At 45.4% G+C, this 19,264-nt stretch overlaps 1 protein-coding gene across 1 annotated transcript in view; it reads left to right on the top strand.

The window, feature by feature from the left end:
• The window catches only part of LOC144502945 (clustered mitochondria protein homolog), an 87,229-nt gene that overhangs the window by 13,888 nt on the left and 54,077 nt on the right, over positions 1-19,264 (top strand). Inside the window, exons 2-8 of the mRNA XM_078227377.1 lie at positions 1,509-1,687; positions 2,512-2,683; positions 7,921-8,064; positions 9,877-10,022; positions 10,918-11,072; positions 14,413-14,538; positions 16,153-16,300. Coding sequence (XP_078083503.1) covers positions 1,509-1,687; positions 2,512-2,683; positions 7,921-8,064; positions 9,877-10,022; positions 10,918-11,072; positions 14,413-14,538; positions 16,153-16,300 — 1,070 coding nt within the window. The remainder of the gene's footprint in view (positions 1-1,508; positions 1,688-2,511; positions 2,684-7,920; positions 8,065-9,876; positions 10,023-10,917; positions 11,073-14,412; positions 14,539-16,152; positions 16,301-19,264) is intronic.

Below are 19,264 nucleotides of genomic sequence, written 5' to 3' on the forward strand. Positions count from 1 at the left end.
ATGGGCGTTGCAGGCTGGCCAGCATTTATTGCCCATCCCTAGTTGCCCTTGAACTGAGAGGCCTGCTAGGCCATTTTGGAGGGTGTTAAGAGTCAACCACATTGCTGTGGCTTTGGAGTCATGTGTAGGCCAAGTCATGTAAGGATGGCAGATTTCCTTCCCCAAAGGACATTAGTGAACCAGATGGGTTTTTCGACAGTCGTAGAATCCCTGCAGTGCAGAAGGAGGCCATTTGGCCCTTCGAGTCTGCACCAACCATGATCCCACCCAGGCCCTATTCCTGTAACCCCACATATTTACCCTGCTAATCCCCTGGCACTAAGGGTCAATTTAGCATGGCCAATCAACCTAACCCACACATCTTTGGACTGTGGGAGGAAACTGGAACACCTGGAGGAAACCCATGCAGACGCAGAGAGAATGTGCAAAATCCACACAGACAGTGACCCAAGCTGGGAATTGAACCCAGATCCCTGGCAATGAGGCAGCAGTGCTAACCACTGTGCCATCGTGCCGCCCAATCTTCAAGGTCCCTCTGTGCCTCCACGCTTCTCGGTGATCTGCCATTTATTATATCTCGCTTTGCCTTGTTTGCCCTCTCCAAATGCATTAACTCACACACTTCTCCAACTTGAACTCCATTGGTTACTTTTCAGCCCACCCGACCAGTCCATTAATATCTTCCTGCATTTGTAGCTTTTTTCTTCATTATCAACCACAGTCAATTTTTGTCATCTGCAAACTTCTTAATCATGCCCCCTACATCTAAGTCTGGATCATTGATCATCTAACATGTATGACAAGGAATCCAATACCAAGCCCTGTGTAACGCCAGTGTGGAACTCCAGTCACCTGTTGACCTTTGCTTTCTGCCACTGAGGAGGTTTTGGAACCAACTTGTCATTTTTGTTCGGACCTCATGATTTTTAATGTTATGACCAGCCCGCCATGAACTCTGATCTGACTGACCGAGTGTGAGGACAGGCACAAGCAATGATGTCGGGTTTTCATGAGCACCCTACATTGAAATGCCCAATGAACTGACCCTTGGACCAAACGTCCGAAAACAGCATCTACCCCAGCTCCCTGCAGTAGCGAGTGTGGGCCTGTGCTTACACCACGAGGTACAACTCAGATTTGCACCTTGGGGAGACTCTGGCGATCCATAAGAAAAAATAAAAGGGAGTGGGGATGGAGGATTTCTGTAAACGTGCAAATAAGTCCACTTCCTGGAGCTGGCTTTATTTCAGTTTATTAGAAATTTGATAATTATACATCAATTAATAACGTCTCACTGACCAAGCAGATGTCAACCCCACATAAGCGGTCATAATCCATCAACTCTGGTTTGGATTCAAATTAAACCCCAGTGGTCTCTGAATAGCAGCTTTGGATTATGTATTCATGCTTTGTGGTTTCTGTTATGGTGTGCAATCATTTACATTAAAATTTACTGGTCACAATTCTCAAGTTTTGCTCCTTAAAAGTTTATTTTTCATTCTCTGCAGATTCTGAGAGTTCTAAAGCTCTATCCAATGGTAAAAGCTCTGAGAGGACTCTGCCAGTGAATAGTCCAATCACTGCTGCTGCTGATGTGCATACAAATGGTGTTGCAGAGGTGGATCCCACTCTGAACACACTTAAAATCAGGATCCATGCAGCCGGAAGTGACGCCATTGACTTGCAAGTGGGTTAATTAGCTGTTTTCTCATTTTGCCGTTTTGGTTTTCTGACAGCATCTCTCAACAACTGCAACCTTTTATTACAGTAGAGTGTAGAAAAATGTTTCAAAATGCTTTATGGAGATCTACTCAAAAGATAAATTCATCCGGAGCAATAGAGGATATATTTTTGAAGTGGTGACCCAGAGTTTGGTGAAAGGGGCGAATGTTAGAAGGGTCCTGAAGGATCGATGGAGAGATTTGGAGCAATTTTTTTTTTCCAGAATGTGGAGTCCAGATGACTAAGACATCATTGTCTGTGGTGGGATGAAGGGAAGACGGGGCTACAAATGAGGCCAGGGCCAGAAGAATGGAGAGTTTGCTGGGGGAAAAGAGCACGGGGACAATTTGCAGAGATAGAGGCAAAGATGCAGAGAGATTTTGATGAGAATTTTAAATTTGAGGCAGTGCGAGATTAGCAGCCAATATCTGAACTCGTCTAGGTGAACAGTTGGATATGAGCAGTCAGCTTTTGGATGAAGTGATATTCATCAAAATTGGGGAAGATGAATAGATTGGAGATGGTAAAGTCATGGATGATGATTCAGCAACAAAATAGGCCACTTCGGAGAACCCATAGCCAATTAATTTTGGAGGTTTCAAAGGAACTGAACATTCAGGCTATCACACAAAAATATGCCTGAAGTGTTTACTTTAACTACCATTTTCAAAGTGTTCATTTGGCATAATAAACACCCAGTTATTTGAAACGGTTTGCTCTGTGACCATTTGATAAAGGTTCGCACTTTGAATGCAACTTGACACAAATCATCTTATGCCCTTTCTCTAGGTGTCAGCCCAAGAGATGGTCCAGGAGATTATCCAGGTTCTGATGGAACGGGAGGACACATGCCATCGGACCTGCTTCTCACTCCAGTATGATGGCAACATCCTGGATAACTTTGTGGAGTTGTCCAGTGTAGAAGGACTGAAGGATGGATCGGTTCTCCGAGTGATAGAAGGTATAGCAAGGCACTCTGTTGAAGAATCGTAGTGCTTTGGCTAGATTACCTACAAGCTTTTACTCACTTGATACCAAGGTGCTGCCTGAACAATTGACAAGGATTCCTTAAAAATGTAAGGTTAGGAGTTACAATATTTCAGATTGGTTTGTTCCCATGATCCCTCACCTGTTGATAGCCTAACCTTGGCTGTGCTGTCATTAGGAACAGATGGATGGAGGCTTCCTGAGGGAATGAAGTCAGTCTGATCGCTATCGTGTAAGTTGCAAATGGCAGAAAGCAGGAATACAGATCACCTGCTTAGGTATTCAACTGAGGCCATCCGAAAGTTGGGGAAGGAATGGTGGGCTGATTTTGGCTATAGAATTAAAATTATCGAGTGACTGTGAAGTGTGAAGAAAAGCCAAAATGAGTTGTGTTTTAAAAGCAAGACGGGACCTCTATTTTGATATCCCATTATATATTAAAAATGGTGAATTGTCTCAAGATGCCAATCGGTGATAATATAAATGTGACCACCCTCAAGGTTGAGTAATCACAATTAATTCTTTGCTTAACATAAGTAGCGCTGGTAGCTTTGCAAGAGCTGTATATCTGCAGTTGCAAATAAAAAAAACTAATTTTTTAGAACATTTGTTGTGAAAGGACCATATCCAAGAACATTTAAGAAATGGTGCAGAAAAGATTTACTAGGATGTTACCAGGATTTGATGGCTTGAATTATAAGGAGAGGCTGGATAATCTGGGACTTTTTTCCCGGGAGTGTAGAAGGCTGAGGGGTGATCTTATAGAGGTCTATAAAATAATGAGGGGCACAGATCAGCTAGATAGTCAACATTTTTCCCAAAGGTAGGGGAGTCTAAAACTAGAGGGCATAGGTTTAAGGGGAGAGATACAAAAGGGTTCAGAGGGGCAATTTTTTCCAGAGGGTGGTGAGTGACTGGAATGAACTGCCAGAGGCAGTGGTAAAGGCGGATACAATTTTGTCTTTTAAAAAGCATTTAGACAATTGCTTGAGTAAAATGGGTATTGAGGGATTTGGACATGGGCCATGGGCAAGTTGGGCCGAAGGGGCTGTTTCCAAGCTGTAAACCTCTTTTGACTCTAATTCCCTAGTTTCATCAGAAAATCAAAAAAATTGTATTCAAGATGTGAGAGAGATGCAAAATGAATCTGAGATGAAAATGGCAAAACTTAGCAGCAGCTGAGGATGGGAGGTCCACCCCAAACCCAAATAAATAGCCAATGGACATCATTGTTCTTGGAAAGTGAAGATGAAGCATCCAATCAAATGGGACAGCTACTAGAGTGAAATTCAGTCACTCAATTGTAAATTTAAAAAATATGAATTATGACTGCAGCTTCGTAACTGCCAATCCCAACCGCTCTGCTAAGAGCACATTTCAAACCTTCTCCCCACTGAGCACCTACCGCATCCCTCCCAGCCCACTGCACAGTTGAACAGAAAGTCTTTACCCCAGCTGAAGAAAGTCAGTTCCATGGAGGTGGATATTCTACCTAATCCAGTGCAACTCTTCTTTCATGTCCCCCTCTCTCCACCGGGAAGGAATGTGCCACCGCTATCCCCTCTGCTCTTTCTCATCCACTTTCCTTTATTCCAACCTCTTCCACTCTCCATCCCACTGGGAAACTACCATCCGGCTTGAGGAAAAAAATCCGCTTCAGTCCAGTGCTACCCAACTGCATTGAGCTCCCTATTTTCCTCCCCACTGTCCGGTGTCTCTCATTCTCCCTCTGCCAGCACGTGGGCATCCAATTTTTTAAAAAAGCGGCACCAGGTTTCCCATTGAGTTTCAATGGAAGGCTGGCCTTGGAAATCTGCCTGATTCCCAAATAGGTCCGGCTAAGATTGTGAAATAACTTGTTGAGAGCTCGTAGAGAGCTCTGTTGAAAATCTGGTGGGAGTATGCAGCTACACATTGAGTCAGATAGTGGAGCAGCAACACAACAGACAGCTGGTCATGGCCATCCCAAGGGAAAATACATTGGGCTAATAAGAGGGTGAGTGACTGCGAGGGAGCTCTTGACCACTGGCACACAGGTGTCAGTGGGTTTGCTTGTGGGGAGAGAGCTCAGGCAATGCAGGGTATCATCACCCTCTCAGTATTGTGAGTGGAGACAAGGCTTCCAAATATAATTGAGAGTCTACCTGAGTGCAAGGAAGGCAGCAGTAGTGATGAGGAGCAACACATTCTGCAATCTTGACAAAGTGGATGTGGAAAGGATGTTTCCTCGTGTGGGTGAATCTGGAACCATTTGTTTTAAAATTAGGGGCTACCCGTTTAGGACAAAGATGAGGAGAATGGGTGGAATTTTCCACCCATGCTCGCCCCAAAACCGGAAAATCCCATCCGAGGTCAACGGACCTTTGCATTGTCTGCCCCCCCCCCCCCCCCCGCCCCCATCTGCCATTTTTTTCCGAAGATTGTGTGACTTTGGAACTCTCTGCCTCAGAAGGTGGTGGAAGTGGGGTCACTGAATATTTTTATCACAGATGTTGATAGATATTTGTTGAGCAAGGGAATCAAGAGGGAATGTGGATCTCGACACAAACAGATCAGCCATGATCTTATTGAATGGTGGAGCAGGCTCAAGGGCCTAATGGCCTATTTCTCCTACTTTGTATGTTTGAAGGGAGGAGTATGAGAAGGGCGGCAAACTAAGTGTAAAACTTATCTTCCGGGAGAGCCCATTTCTTTCAACAGGTTGCCAGTTGCCCTACTTGGAATGTCATTGGGGGCTCATGATGCACTGGTTTGCATATAAATGAGGCTCCTGCGTCACAGGGACAAACAGTGGTAACCCTGCTACGACCAAACAAAGCCGCTTGATTTTAATTCCTGGTGACCAACGGGTGCAGGCAGTTAAAACTCCTGCTTGAAAGTATTCTGTACCAAGGCAACTAAACTTGGACTGCAGATTATTCCCATCCCAAAGGGGTGAAATTGCTGATTCTTTATAGGTAGCCTCCACCTCAACAAGCTTTGAAACCTATTCCACTCCTATTTCCTTCCCAGTTATGAAACCGAAAAACATTTAAAGCCCTTCTGGATTATTGCCTGCAATATTCAGCCTGAGTTGAAATATGTCTGGATCAGTTGAACCTCGGACATTGAGTCCTGCACTGGTACCAGCTACCTCCCTGTGCAGCCGAGATACCTGTGTGTTCTATGTCTTCCTCGTTTCTTAACCTTTTAAAAAATATTCCGCTTTGTGACCAAGGTAAATAACTTCACGCTTCCCTATATTATACCAGAAGATTTTTCCGCTGGCCAATGGCGGACCCCCTCCAACACTGAAACATGTGGGGGATTGTGCGGTAAATCCCGCCCTGTCTCTCTTTGAAGCTACTCTGCGTGATCCCCACAGCTTCCATTTCCACCTCGCTTGGTATCAGCAGCAAAGTGAAAACTGAGAGAAGGTTGGAGGGCAGCAATGAGTAAATGACCAGGTCTGAGGTGCAAGACAAAAGTGGAATGGTGATGGGACTTCCAATTTATCCTTTCTAAAATTTGCCAATAGCCATTGGTGCTACAAACTGTTAGCTGCAATTGTTTTTCATAGGTGAACTTTCATGGTGAGTGTTGGTATACTGTTAAAATGGGGTTGGTGGCGAGGTGTGTCACAGCTGCTTTACCTACATGCACTTTGTTACAAAGGGTTTCTAACACCATCACCTCAGTACAGACCAGGATACATGGAACTTGTAACTTTGCTAGTGTATATAGGGTACTGTACCATATGTATTACTATATTTACCTGTGCTTCCAATGTGGAAGGACAGTCCTGCCTTGAGTTTTCTAATTCAATGTTGAAGCTTTGCATTTGAGTAACTCTCCCTGTTCCTGTGACAAAATCTCCCAGAAGATGATTAATGCTTGTTTGATTTTTAAAAAAAAGTTAATCAGAAAAATGTAGCAATGTCCAAATGCAGCATGACCTGAACAGTATCCAGGCTTGGGCTGACAAGTGGAAAATAAGATTTATGCCCCATAATGACCATCTCAACAAGAGAATCTAACCATCGCCCCTTGGAATTCAATGGCATTTCTATCGCCAAATCTCCCACTATCAACATCCTGGGGGTTACCATTGACCCAGAAACTGAACAGGACTAGTCATATAAATACCGTAGTTATCAGAACACCTCAAAGGCTGGGAATTCCGTGGAGAGTAACTCACCTCCTGACTCCCCAAAGCCTGTCTACCAGCTACAAGGTAGATCAGGAGTGTGATGGAATACTCTCCACTAACTTGCAAGAGTGCAGGTCCAACAAGACTCGAAGCCCAACATCATCCAGGACAAAGCAGCCCACTTGATTGGCACTTCCTCAACCTCTGATGAACAGTGGCAGCTGTGTGTACCATTTATAAGATGCACTGCATTAACTCACCAAAGATCCTTAGGCAGCACCTTCCACATCCACGACCACTACCATCTAAAAGCACAAGAGTGGCAGATACCTGGGAACACCACCACCTGGAAGTTCCCTTTTCAAGCTACTCACCATCATGACTTGGAAATATATCGCCGTTCCTTCACTGTTGCTGGGTCAAAATCCTGGAACTCCCTCTCTAACAGCACTGTGGGTGTACCTACACCATGTGGACTGCAGCAGTTCAGGAAGGCAGCTCACCGTCACCTTCTCGGGGGCAATTAGGGCTGGGCAATGAATGCTGGCCAAGCCAGTGATGCCCACATGCTGTAAAAATTAATTTAAAAAAGTTTGGTGAATAAACTGCAAGGATTACGACCAAGCTTTTAATTTGAAACATGGGGACAGGGTAGGCAGGGTAAATTGAAAGCTGCATGCTTTCAATGAGTGTTGATGGTTCCCTCCTGAAGATATGGCTCTTTTTAACTGGGCTTAAATTAGGTAATAACTTTAAACAGCGTGAACTTTGCTTCCTCAGGCCCAACATCAGGCCCTCCAGCCTGTTGCACCATTAGTTTAGGTCAAGGCTAATATGCGCCACAACTCCCATCAACTTGCCTTGGTTCTGTAATCCTTTAATTTATCAATCTTGGTTTTTATATTTGCAATTGACCCCCAGCCTCAACAGTTTATGGACGGAGAAAGTTCCAGATTTCCATCAGCCCCATATTGTGTTGGGCCCTTTACAATTGTTCTTTCTCCTTCCAGAGCTTTGCAGTGTCAGGTGGAGCGGACATTGTGCTCTGGCACAGCATTGAAGTGACTTCCTTTCCGTTTCAGAACCTTACACTGTCCGAGAGGTAAAGATTCACATCCGCCACATCCGGGATCTGTTGAAGAGCCTGGATCCTGCTGTTGCCTACAATGGCATTGAGTGCAACTCCCCATCTTTCTTAACCAGCATCTCTGAGGGAGATATCGGAGGTATGATTTGTACATGGTTATGAATAGAAATGAAATGGAGAAAATGATAATGCACCTAGTGACCTCTTTCAGTGCTGTGTTATTGTATGATTCTATGGATTTGGGCAGTCTCTAACTAATATCCAGATAAAACAGATCCTGGATATTAGGCTATCAGAACACATCAGAGGCTGGGAATTTTGTGGAGAGTAACTCGCCTCCTGACTCCCCAAACCCTGTCCACCATCTACAAGGTAGAGATCAGGAGTGTGATGGAATACTCTTCGCTTACCTGGAATATCCACAACACAAACTGGCCTCATCTTGAAAATTAATTTGCAATCTCACTCAATCAAGGAGATTGCTGATGAAGTTATGATTTGTGTGTTGTGTCATCTTAAAAATTAGCTCTTTGTACTGAAAGACATATCCAAGGGACTTGGCAAATATTCTTAAATTGAAAGCTGCATGCTTTCAATGAGTGTTGACGGTTCCCTCCTGAAGATATGGCTCTTTTTAACTGGGCTTAAATTAGGTAATAACTTTAAACAGCGTGAACTTTGCTTCCTCAGGCCCAACATCAGGTTCTCATTCTTCTAAGGAAACATATGAATGTTACCCAGCCTCTCCTGGGGGGGGGGGGGAGGGGGAAATGTGAACGCAGAAGATGTAACACTTGGAATCAATGTGAACTGTGAATAGGATAGCGATAGACTTCTTCAAGAAGATAAAGACAGGCTGGTGGAATGGCAGACACGTGACAGTTAAATTTACTGCAGAGAAGTATAAATTTTGGCAGGAAGAATGCGAAAAGGCAATTTGATCTAAAGGGTACAATTCTAAAGTGGGTGAAGAAACAGATCTAGGGGATGGGTATATGTACACAAACCTTTGAAAGTGGCAGGGCAGATTGAGAAAGTGGTTAGAAGCATAGAAAATGGAAGCAGGAGTAGGCCATTTGGCCCTTCGAGCCTGCTCCGCCAATCAATAGGATCATGGCTGATCATCTATCTCCATGTTATACTCCCATACTCTCCCCATACCCCTTGACACCTTTAAAAGCTAGAAATCTTTCAACTTCCTCCTTTAATGTAATTTGACCTCCCCAGTCTTCTGTGGTAGAGAATTCCATAAGTTCCTAACCTCTGAATAAGTTTCTCCTCATCTTAGTTCTAAATGGCCCAGCCCGCATCTTGAGATTGCTTAACAGGTATACAGGATCCTGGGCTTTATAAAAACGGGCATGGAGTACAAAAGCGAGGAAGTCCTTCTAAACCTGAATCGGTCTCAACTGGAGTTCAACTCTGGGCCCCGCATATTGGAAAGAAGTGAAGCCTTTAGAGATGATGCAAGGGAGATTGATCAGTATAGTTCCAGACCTGAGAGACTTTAGTTACATAAATAGACTGGAGCAACTGGGGTTTTTCCTCCTTTTGAAGAAAGTTGAGGGGTTTGATAGAGGTGCTCAAAATCATGAGGGGTCGAGACAGAATGGATGGAAAGAAACTGTTTCCATTGGTGGAAGGGTCGAGATCCAGTGAACGTCTACTTAACATGACTGCAAAAAAAGCAATGAGGAAATACTATTTTACACTGTGTGGTTAGGATCCAGAATGCATTGACTGAGAATGTGGTGAAGGCAGATTCAGTGATGGCTTTCAAAAGGAAATTGGATAAAGACGTGAAGATTAAAAATATTGTTGGGCTTTATGGAAAGGGTGGGGCAGTGGGAGCAACCATATTGCTTTTGCAGGGAGCTGGCACTGACTTGATGGGCTGAATAGCCTGCTTCTGTACTGTAAACATTCAATTAATATCATGTTTACTCTCTAGATATAGCGACAACTGGAAAGAGGAAAAAACGTTCTTGTTCGGATCAACCACTTGAGATTATTGATTGCTCTCCCCCAGAATACATCTTGCCGGGATCCAAAGATCGACCTCTTTCGTTCCTACAGCCTCCAACCACAGATAACAAGGTGTGTTGTGAAGCACATAAAGTAATATGTGTGTATTCAAACAGAAACAGCTGCTCTGTTCAAAACTGTTCCGCTGCCTTTGTATTTGGAATAGTGCAGAAATGCCTAGTTAGACAAAATAGGGGAGGGTTAGAGGATGATGTAATGTTCAGGAAACACGGCTGCTTATCAACCTACTTCAATGTTCACAATAAGTGCCCTCTGAAGGGTGTTCTAGCTCTAGTCTTGGTGTGTCTCAGATTTTGGGCAGGATTTTTCAGGCCTGCCAATAGTGACCCCCCCCCCCCTGTCGCGAGCTCCCTGGCAGCAAAGGGTTCAACCAACGGGAAACTCTGTTGACTGAGGCGGGACCAGAAGATTCCGCTGCCAGCCATTGGAAGGCTGCAATTCTTCCGGATTCTTCCTTCAATTGAAAAATCATGGTGACTGTAGAGTCCGTATCCTAGCATAGAATTATTTCTGCAGAAATGGATAGGAATCTGATTCAGGAATCACAGAATCCCTACAATGCAGAAGGAGGCCATTCAGCCCATCGATCCTGCACTGACAGCAATCCCACCCAGACCATGCCCCGCAACCCCACGTGTTTACCCTGCTAACCCCCCTCTGACACTAAGGGGCAATTTAGCACGGCCAATCCACCTAACACGTACATCTTTGGATTGTGGGAGGAAACCGGAGGACCTGGAGGAAACCCACGCAGACACGGGGGGAGCGGGCAAACTCCACCCAGACAGTGACCCGAATTGATCCCGGCTCCCTGGTGCTCTGAGGGAGCAGTGCTAACCGCTGTGCCACCGCGCTGCCCAAAGGTATGTATTGCTGTTAACTGGCTTGTCTTTTCCCTGGAGGTGGAATGGGGAGTGGAGTTCGCTAATGGGTACCCTCTCTGTAGCCCCTGCAGTGTCTGAAGTCTCTGACAGCAAGTGGTTGGAACCCTCCTCCTGGTAACCGTAAAATACGTGGGGATCTGATGTATTTCAACATCATCACCATGGAGGATCGTCACATCAGCATCACTGCATCCACACGCGGTTTCTACATCAACCAGTGAGTGCAAGTCCTGTGCTTGATGCTTCTAATGGATATATTCATGCAGGGAACCTCGAAAGGTCTTTTTAAAAAGATGCGAGGCAGATCTGGGCCATTTGGGATTTCGGATGATTTACTTGTTAGAATGTTATCAAATGTATTCAAATGTGAAATAGTAAAATTAGTCACTAGGGTCAATTTGTGAAATCAGTGAACTGGGGAGTGTTGTACAAAATTGGGAGGCAGGGAGCTTGCTGCATGGCTGTATTGTGTCTGTGGTTCACAAGTCAAAACCCTACGGGCATTTTATAATTTCTGATATATTCCAGTTGAAAAACTGTTCTTTGTGCACTAACCCGGCACAGGTGGCACAGTGGTTAGCACTTCTGCCTCACAGCGCCAGGGACCTGGGTTCAATTCCAGCCTTGGGTCACTGTCTGTGTGGAGTTTGCACATTCTCCCCGTGTCTAGGTGGGTTTCCTCTGCGTGCTTAGGTTTCCTCCAAAGGTGTGCAAGTTAGGTTGATTGGACATGCTAAATTTCCCCTTGGTGTTGAGGGGACTAGCAGAGTAACTACGTGGAGCTATGGCAATAAGGACTGGGAGAGATTGTTGTGGGTGGAGGCTCGGTGGGCTGAATGGCCTGCTTCTGCACTGTAGGTATTCTGTCAACCCTAGCTTTTTACTGGGTGAACATTTGATTCAATGTTCATCTGTGTGAATTGTCAATCTCCTTTCGGACACCGTGACATTGACAGTGGAACAACTAGGGCCTGAATAGTTCGGATGATGGGAGCCTCCCTTCCATCATTTCTGCCGATTTCCCAAGTGCCCTGCAGCCATTTCACCCTTGAATGAGCATGAAGTGGCTGCAGACAGGGCTTCTCTCGGGCAGAGATTGGCCAGCAGCGTTCCAGGCATGCTTATGTGCACAGGGTGTAATTGAAATGCTTGTGGCAATGGACATTGGTGGGAAGAGAAATGGACTGATTACATTTTTATGGGAACACAAATCTCTCTTAACTACCCCTATCCTTTTCCCTTCCATCACCCAATCAATGGACAACTGGAAGAATTGATTTTGGACCATGTTTCCCAAAACCAGCAAGCTAGTCGAGATACACCTGTCAGAATGTGTTAAACCGAGAGCAAGGGAGATCCGTGGGTTTCCTCCCCCCCCCCCCTTTTGATTTCAGCTCCTGGTATCAGTCTAATGGTGGCCAGTAAAGGCACTGATTAACATCAGCACCATTGTCATGTATTTTAAGCAACTGCCCAACCTGCATTTGTCTGGTGTCACGATGCTCATCAGCATGGTGATTCCCACCATTATAACTGGACTGACCGATACTGTGCGGCACCATTCTGTGAAACATGCAAAGTGTTGGCTCCTCTGGGATGCAGCATGCTGCTGGTTCACACTGAGAACCGCATGGTTCCTGAGGTAAATTCAGGAAAGTGGAGCCACTGAGTAGTTCTCTCTGGATTTGGCTTGGAATGTAAGAAATGGGAGCAAAAGTAGACCAAATGACCCCTCTAGCCCGCTCCACCAAGTACGTGTAGCACAAAAGGCTCTTTATTCAGGTTTTCACAAATTAGGCTCTTAAGTCCCATATTCTGGTAGTAACACGAAGCCACTAAGCATTTCCAGATGGTTAAAAAGCGTAAAACTCATTACGTTTTTATCAGTCATAGATAAGAACGGACCTTTCTTGCTGCACCAGAGTGGCTTAATAGAAAAGAAATCACCAACTGGCTTTTTTGACACTAAAAATAAACCGCTGATTGCTGGTTGCCTGGCAACTGCGATTACGTAGAAAATATCTGAAAGCACAATTTATAGGATGGAAACCTTCAGCAGCAGTTACCTGGGTGTGACCAGCCAAACTCTGCAGCTGTACACTAAATAGAACCTGTCAGGTCTTGTATTCTCTGTCTGACTCTCGATCCATTTTCTAGTTTGGTGTTTGCATTGTTTAACGCCTCTCCCTTGCAGAAAATGCTGATTCTCTTTATGGAAGCTGCGGTTCCCACTGTCACAAAAGACCATCGGCCTGAAAAGCTATCTCTGTTCCTTTCCCCACAGATGCTGCCAGATTTACTGAGTATTTCTGGCATTTTCTGTTCTGTGTTAACAGTCATCATCCCTGTTGAATTTTCACGTGTCAGTGCGTATGTCCACCAAACCGATTAAAGCGGCAGGCTATTCATAAAATCATACAGTGCAGAAGGAGGCCTTTCGGCCCATCGAGTCTGCACCGACCACAATCTCACCCAGACCCTATCCCATAACCCCGTGCATTTACCCTAGCTTGTCCCCCTGACACTAAGGGACAATTTACCATGGCCATTCCACCTAACCCGCACATCTTTGGACTGTGGGAGGAAACTGGAGCACCCGGAGGAAACCCACGCAGACACTGGGAGAATGTGCAAACTCCACACAGACAGTGACCCAAGCCAGGAATTGAACCTGGGTCCCTGGCGTGTGAGGCAGCAGTGCTAACCACTGTGCCACCGTGCCGCCCAGCAGTGGGGAGCAGTGAATGAAACCAAACAGGCCACCTAGGCATTTGACTTTACAGCGGCATACAAAACCTTTGGAAATCCATATGCACAACTTTAACTGCATGGCCCTCGCTCCCTCTGTCTGCTGCCTGAACAACAAACTCCGTCATACTGATCAAGCATGATTAATTCTCTGGATATTCAGTTTGATTTTTTGCCTCAATGATTGCATGTGTCATGAACTTATTTTTGCCTAATGCATTTCATACCCTTGATAGTGCAATTCTATTCCCCAGAGATTGTTTGTTTAACCGTGGGAGATTTTCTTCAAGTAACTCTGTGGGGAGGGAGCAGGAGATTGGGGAGTGTTTATTTTGCAAACCTCCCTCTGTCAATACCTTCCCTATTGACACCTCTGGGATTGCCAAAAGTGGCAATGGGACCTGGTAATTAAGCTGGTGGTAATGTGGATGGATGGTAACTTGAAACGTGCAACAATATATTTAATTACCATCCGAGCAATGTTGCTGACTAAGAACGCCTTTATGTATCTTGGTGCATACTCGACTGTTGCAGGTTGAGGGAGATTTGGATTTTTCCTCAAGGGAGTTGATAGCGTCACCTCTCTTCAGATTGATCCTGATAAACATGCATTTCCTGAAGTCCAGTATGAGGAAATTTGGTGCTAGCTAAAAAGAAAAAAATCTATCATATGGATCTTGTTGTATTCAATGAATTAGAACTAGTCTCTGATAGACCTAGTCTCTTAGTCCAAGACATTACATTAACAGTAACAACCCTGTATACTTCTAACACCTTCAAATGAAAGCTGTTTACCTATTTTAAATTAGATCAACTGTGGATCTGTTTAACCCAAAACCAGGCAGCCCTAGCCTGCTGTGCCACTCACTGTTGGAGCTTCTGAATCAAATTAGCCCGAAATTCAAGAAGAATTTTGCAACGCTGCAGAAGAAAAGGTATGAATGGAGCTAATGGACGATATCTATCAAGGTAGATAATAAATTTCCAGTCGCACCATTACTATAGAGACCTTTTCATCGATTTCTAAAATGCCTGGAACTCTGTTCTCATTATCCCCTCCGCACCCCACGCATTAAGGAGCCTCAGAAGTGTTGGGAATTACATCATTGAGCTGCCACTTGAGGGTAGATTTAATTTACTCCTCCCCCCACCTCTGGGAAGTGTCCGGGCTAAGATCAAGTGTAGTATGAATCGGATGCTGCGCTTGGTTGAGGTTATTAGGTTACATTTAAGCTTCATATTCATATGAAGCTATTTTTAAAAGCGGCATCTCGGCCTTTTGGCTAAGATGCAAATGAGATCCAGCCTTGGAGGAGGAACCCTGCCCCTCCTCCAATCAGCTGGGTTCATGTAGATCAAGCCCAAGACAGGTGTGAAGGCCCTGTCTTGTCAGCCTGGATCGGAAATGTCTCAACTTGTTGAGACTCTGAATTGGACTTGATTTGATTGAATTGGAAAAGTATTTTAAAAAAGTGTCCAGCCTATCCTTGGTTCCTCTCTAAGGTGAAAGAGCAAAGTTCATGGACTCTGCAAAAATGTCGGTTTAAGTTTGAGCCAATGCTTTTTCTTAAAAAGAGAAAAATGATCATCTTGAAGAACGCCCCTAATTTGGTAAGAATGTTATGACCTTTATTTTCTAAAATAAACCCATTAGAAGTTTATTCTGTGAATTGTTCAAAAAGTATTAACCCACATCCAAATGGCAATCACCGCTTTATCCCTGCATCAACAGGTATTGGCCGCGCTCACCCTGAAGCCGGAAAATCCTGTCCGAGGTCAACTGACCTTTGCATGGTCCTTGTCCCTCCCGCTACGATTCCCGTGGTGGGTGAGACGGGAAAGTTCAGCCCATTAAGTTTCTCCCCTGGGTCAATGTTACCAGTGCTCTGTCCTCCTGTTGGGTAACTTTTCTGTTGTCTTTTACTTTGGTCACCTTTTTTAAAAAAGTTTATTTATTAGTCACAAGTAGGCCTACATTAACACTGCAATGAAGCTACTGTGAAATTCCCCTAGTCGCCACAGTCCAGCGCCTGTTCGGGTCAATGCACCTAACCAGCACGTCTTTCAGAATGTGCGAGGAAACAGAGCATCTGGAGGAAACCCACGCAAACACAGGGAGAACATGTAAACTCCACACACAGTGACCCAAGCCGGGAATTGAACCTGGGTCCTTGGCGCTGTGAAGCAGCAGTGCTAACCGCTGTGCTACCGTGCCTCAGTGAGTGCGATTACCAACCAGTTAATTCTAAATGTGAGAGTGCTTTAAATTTACTGACTCCAGCACAGTACTGTCCCTTTTGGATTTGCAGTAGAATTTCAAAGAAAATGTTTTTAGGCTTAATGCTAATGGTTAGTGGCAGTCAGGAATATTTTCCCTTGATCTTGGGGATGTGCTGCTGTCTGTATTTCCTGCCAACTGCTTTTTGTTATGTTGCAAATACAGCTGCAGGTTGTGGCATCGTTCAGAAGTTTTTGTACAACATGATAAACATTCTGGCCACGTGGCAGCTGTAGTGTTTTTGTTTGTGATTTCCGTTCTTTATTTCCAGGGTGAATTGTCATCCGTTGGAGAGGGTTGCCACACCATTCCAAACCCACAGTTGGACCACCCCACAAAGACAGCATACCATTGATTGTGTGAGGGCGGAGGATGCATATATCTCCCGATTAGGGTATGAGGAGCAAATCACTGGGCAGGTGAGATGTGGCCAACAATGTTCTGATCCAGAGGTCTTTGTTAAGAGTTGGGGTTGGGGGCGGGTGGCTGGAAAATGTCAAGGCAAGTTTTAAATTTTATTCTAATAATTGGTTGTACAATAGTAATTTCACTTTTTTTTTCTCCTCTTCTATTGGCTCATTGAGTATAGTTACTCTGGTGTAATCCAAGTGCTCTGGTTTCCTCCCACACACTAAAGATATGCAGCTTAGGTTGATTGACCATGCGAAATTGCCCCTTGATGTCACGGTAAATACGTGGGGGTTGGGCCTAAGTGAATTGTTGTCGGTGCAGCTTGATGGGCTGAATGGCCTCCTTCTGCACTGTAGGGAGTTTATGAGCTGCAAACCAGCAGGCTATTTGACTCTGCCACAACCACAACAAACCCAATCTTGTACCTAACGAATGCTCACAGGTTTAAGTGGTAGTCACTAGCCAGCAGAAATGTTGGCAGATTTGTTTTTCTTCATTTATTAGCTGTGCCTTCTCCGTTGTCCAGGGACTCTGGCTATTAGTAATGCCATGGTGTGGAGATGCTGGCGTTGGACTAGGGTAAGCACAGTAAGAAATTTCACAACACCAGGTTAAAGTCCGACAAGTTTATCTGGTAGCACAAGCTTTCAGAGCACTGCTCCTTCATCAGGTGAGTGGGAGTTGTGTTCACAAACAGGGAATATAAAGACACAAACTCAATTTACAAAATAACGGTTGGAATGCAAGTCTTAAAGGTACAGACAATGTGAGTGGACAAAGGGTTAAGCACAGGTTAAAGAGATGTGTATTGTCTCCAGCCAGGACAGTTAGTGAGATTTTGCAAGCCCAGGCAAGTCGTGGGGGTTACAGATAGTGTGACATGAACCCAAGATTCTGGTTGAGGCCATCCTCATGTGTGTGGAACTTGGCTATCAGTCTCTGCTCAGCGACTCTGCGTTGTCGTGTGTCTTGAAGGCCGCCTTGGAGAACGCTTACCCGAAGATCAGAGGCTGAATGCCTGTGACTGCCCAAGTGTTTCCCAACAGGAAGAGAACACTCCTGCCTGGTGATTGTCGAGCGGTGTTCATTCATCGGTTGTCATAGTGTCTGCATGGTCTCCCCAATGTACCAATGGGACATCCTTTCCTGCAGCGTATCAGATAGACAACGTTGGCCGAGTTGCAAGAGTATGTACTGTGTACCTGGAGGATGGTGTTCTCACGTGGGATGATGGCATCTGTGTCGATGATCCAGCACGTCTTGCAGAGGTTGCTGTGGCAGGGTTGTGTGGTGTCGTGGTCACTGTTCTCCTGAAGGCTAGGTAGTTTGCTGCAGACAATGGTCTGTTTGAGGTTGTGCGGTTGTTTGGAGGCAAGAAGTGGGGGTGTGGGGATGGCCTTGGCGAGATGTTCATCTTCATCAATGACATGTTGAAGGCTCTGGAGAAGATGTCGCAGCTTCTCCGCTCCTGGCAAGTACTGGATGACGAAGGGTACTCTGTCCGCCGTGTCCTGTGTTTGTCTTCTGAGGAGGTCGGTGTGGTTTTTCGCTGTGGCAGGTTGGAACTGTCGATCGATGAGTCGAGCACCATATCCTGTTCTTATGAGGGCATCTTTCAGCATCTGGAGGTGTCTGTTGTGATCCTCCTCATCCGAGCAGATCCTGTGTAGACGGAGGGCTTGTCCGTAGGGGATGGCTTCTTTAACATGTTTAGGATGGAAGCTGGAGAAGTGGAGCATCGTGAGGTTATCCGTGGGCAACAGTGAAGTGCTGAGGTGACCATCCTTGATGGAGATGCATGTGTCCAAGAATGCAACCAATTCTGGAGAGTAGTCCATGGTGAGTCTGATGATGGGATGGAACTTGTTGATGTCATCATATAGTTGTTTCAGTGATTGTTCACCATGAGTCCAAAGGAAGAAAATGTCATCCATGTATCTAGTGTATAGCATCGATTGAAGGTCCTGTGCAGTGAAGAGGTCTTGTTCGAACCTGTGCATGAAGATGTTGGCATATTGAGGTGCGAATTTGGTCCCCATGGCTGTTCCGTGTGTCTGGATGAAGAACTGGTTGTTGAAGGTGAAGACATTGTGGTCCAGGATGAAGCGGATGAGTTGTAAAATTGCATCTGGAGATTGGCAGTTGTCGGCGGTGAGTACTGAGGCCGTTGCAGCAATGCCATTGTCGTGGGGGATGCTGGTGTAGAGTGCCGAGACATCCATTGTGATGAGGGGTGCTCCTGGTTCAACTGCTCCATGTGTGCTGAGTTTCTGTAGGAAGTCTGTAGTGTTGCGACAAAAACTGGGGGGTTCTTTGGGTTTCAGGATGCCCTCGACGTAGCCAGAGAGGTTCTCGCACAAGGTCCCATTGCCCGGCCACAGCAACCTCTGCAAGACGTGCTGGATCATCGACACGGATGCCATCCGTGAGAACACCATCTCACGTGAGAACACCATCCACCAGGTATATGCTACATACTCTTGCAACTCGGCCAACGTTGTCTACCTGATGCACTGCAGGAAAGGATGTCCCAAGGCATGGTACATTGGGGAGACCATGCAGACGCTATGACAACGGATGAATGAACACCGCTCGACAATCACCAGACAAGACTGTTCTCTTCCTGTTGGGGAACACTTCAGCAGTCATGGGCATTCGGCCTCTGATCTTCGGGTAAGCGTTCTCCAAGGCGGCCTTCATGACACACGACAACGCAGAGTCGCTGAGCAGAAAATGATAGCCAAGTTCCGCATACATGAGGACAGCCTCAACCGGGATCTTGGGTTCATGTCACACTATCTGTAACCCCCACGGCTTGCAAAATCTCACTAACTGTCCTGGCTGGAGATAATACACATCTCTTTAACCTGTGCTTAACCCTCTCTCCACTCACATTGTCTGTACCTTTTAAGACTTGATTACCTGTAAAGACTCGCATTCCAACCATTATTTCGTAAATTGAGTTGGTGTCT

The sequence above is a fragment of the Mustelus asterias genome, chromosome 13 (assembly GCF_964213995.1).
Source record: "Mustelus asterias chromosome 13, sMusAst1.hap1.1, whole genome shotgun sequence".
NCBI classification, from domain to species: Eukaryota; Metazoa; Chordata; class Chondrichthyes; order Carcharhiniformes; family Triakidae; genus Mustelus; species Mustelus asterias.